Source organism: Salvelinus sp. IW2-2015, unplaced genomic scaffold (assembly GCF_002910315.2).
Source record: "Salvelinus sp. IW2-2015 unplaced genomic scaffold, ASM291031v2 Un_scaffold2343, whole genome shotgun sequence".
In the NCBI taxonomy this organism is placed as follows: domain Eukaryota; kingdom Metazoa; phylum Chordata; class Actinopteri; order Salmoniformes; family Salmonidae; genus Salvelinus; species Salvelinus sp. IW2-2015.
Genome location: NW_019943668.1, coordinates 250,157 through 252,839, shown reverse-complemented (window position 1 = coordinate 252,839; position 2,683 = coordinate 250,157). Strand labels below are relative to the sequence as shown.

The 2,683-nt window shown below is 44.5% G+C and overlaps 1 protein-coding gene across 1 annotated transcript in view; it reads right to left on the bottom strand.

Annotated features, from left to right (window-relative positions):
* The window catches only part of LOC112073726 (uncharacterized), a 9,250-nt gene continuing 6,567 nt past the window's right edge, over window positions 1-2,683 (bottom strand). The window contains exons 4-6 of the mRNA XM_070440264.1: window positions 1,406-1,717; window positions 758-1,052; window positions 1-231 (exon numbers count right to left, since the gene is read on the bottom strand). Of these exons, the coding sequence (XP_070296365.1) occupies window positions 1-231; window positions 758-1,052; window positions 1,406-1,717 (838 nt within the window). The remainder of the gene's footprint in view (window positions 232-757; window positions 1,053-1,405; window positions 1,718-2,683) is intronic.

The following is a 2,683-nucleotide window of genomic DNA, read 5'->3' as shown; positions in this document are numbered from 1 at the left end:
TCAGAATATTTCCACACAGATGCCTTCCTCTTGTGCTGCCTGTAGGAAAGCCGCCATCCCGTTATTACCGTAGTCAGAGTCGGAACGGACCGCCCCAATCCAGGTCCAGCCGAAGTGCCTGATGAGGTGGGCCAGAGCGGCAGCCTGGAACTGATCACTGGGGATGGTTCTGAAGAAGGTTGGATACTGTTTCTTATCACTCAGACACGCACAGGTGGAAAAGTGGCTCACCTAGGTAGAAACAGACAGTCGAAAATATGAGAAAGAACATAATAACGGCCAAACGAGTCTCAGTTATTGGCTACTTCCTGCTTTTTTTCTTTAGCTGTGTGGTATGATGTTAGGGAGACATTAATAATAATAAGCCAAATTATTGTTTTTCATTAGGCCAGATTGAAAAGGATACACAAAAGTGTGACACCAATCCCTGGTCTCCCATAACAACCTAGCCTATGACAGATAGGCCTCAGTCTATGTTCAAATGCCTATAGAGGTTTTCCAGAATCATAGCCATCAGTCTTTGTTCAAAAGCCTTTCTCCACATAATTTCACACAGAAATGTATATTCCTGAAAGAGAGGAGAATACAGTTGGAATACGGTAAATTAAAAGTTTAACTCATTCCTGAAAGAGAGGAGAATATACAGTAGGAATACAGTAAATTAAAAGTAGAACTSATTCCTGAAAGAGAGGAGAATATACAGCAGGGATACAGGAAGTTTAAAAGAAGCTGAATGATTTCTTCCACAGGAGTTTACCTGAGGAATGCCGAAAGGGCCGATGMTGCGCAACATGCTGATGGTAGGCGTGGAGSCAGACTCACCAACGATAGCTGTCACTGTAGCCGACCCAGAGCACTGTTCTCCGGTATCAAACATTGGGTCCAGGCCGTTAGCCAGCTGGAAGGCCACTTTCACGGCCATAGGGACCGAGGAGCAGGAGTCGTGCACTTGATAACCAAGCGTGACACTCGGTAGAAGGTCCGAACTGTTGTTTATCTCCTCAACTGCGAAGACCATGGCGCGCGAGAAGCGCAACTCACGGGAATCCATTCTGTAAATAGAAAATGGGTCAGTGAGCACCTCCTGACGAATCATAAACTAGCCTATAGAATGTTACCATGGCAAACAGCCTAATATCTAGTATTATTTTCCATATAGTCTATATGCCTACACTTTTGTTGTCTGTAATTGAGGACATTATAGGATAGCCTGCAATTGAAAATGTGATCCTTTGTAACAGTAGTCTTTACCTACTCTCTCAGACACAAACACATGTTTTATCTGTCTTTAAAAACACTGTTTATCTGTCTTTAAATACACTGTCTCTCTGTCTTTAAAACACAATGTATCTGTCTCCCCACACAGCCACAGTCCTGTCCCCTGCTCCCTCTTGCGTTCACTGACCTCCCTGTGCACTGCAGAGGCTCAGGCATGCTGGTGTAGCTGTGATCCAACGTGTTCATATAGTAATGAATGGAGAAAACACCCCCGATGACAAAGTCCCCGTCCTGGGAGAACACCGGAGGAGGAGGGGTGCCTTGGAGCCTGCATCTGACAGACTCCAGCCCAGAGGCAGAGGCAGAGGCAGAGGCAGAGGCAGAGGCAGAGGCAGATGAGAGCAAGACAAGCCCACCAACCACGACAGCTAGATGTAGTAGAACCAGACTACCAGCCAGACTTGGATCCAGAGCAGGAGCCGGAGAGAGCCTCATTCCCCTGATGTGTAGAAGGTATGGCGTAATACAGTGCCACACAGACCCACATACGTCAGGTTACCTCTCTACTCTGGCTTAAATACCCACCGTACCTCTGTGGGGATTCCTCTGGGTGGGTTTGGCCATGTCAAGGAGGGAGGGGTTAGAGGTTGCTCTGCTCACCCAGTCAGGTCCTGATTCTTTCAGCTATAGAGAGTGTATGCACCAGTATCAGAACTACGTTGACTGTAATGGTTTAGATAGACATAAACATACATTAGACATACAATAACAGTAATTCCCTTACTGTCTAGTCCTCTTGGCACGTTGACTCACAGTTGAAGTCGGAAGTTAACATTCACCTTTGCCAAATACATTTAAACTCAGTTTAAAAAAATCCCTGACATTTAATCAAAGTAAAAGTTCCCTGTCTTAGGTCAGTTAGGATCACCACTTTATTTTAAAATGTGAAAAATGTGAAAAATTATTTATTTTAGCTTTTATTTCTTTCATCACATTCCCAGTGGGTTAGACGTTTACATACACTCAATTAGTATTTGGTAGCATTGTCTTTAAATTGTTTAACTTGCGTCAAACGTATTGGGTAGTCTTCCACAAGCTTCCCACAATTAGTTGGGTGAATTTTGGTCCATTCCTGCTGACAGAGCTGATGTAACTGAGTCAGGTTTTGTAGGCCTCGCTCGCACACACTTTTTCAGTTCTGCTCACAAATTTTCAATTGCATTTATATCAGGGCTTTGAGATAGCCACTCCAATACCTTGACTTCATTGTCCTTAGGCCAATATTGCCACAACTTTGGAAGTATGCTTGGTGTCACTGTCCATTTGGAAGACCCACTTGCGACCAAGCTTTAACTTCCTGACTGATGTCATGAGATGTTGCTTCAATATATCCACATAATTTTCTCTCCTCATGATGCCATCTATTTTGTGAAGTGCACCAGTCCCTCCTGCAGCAAAGCACCCC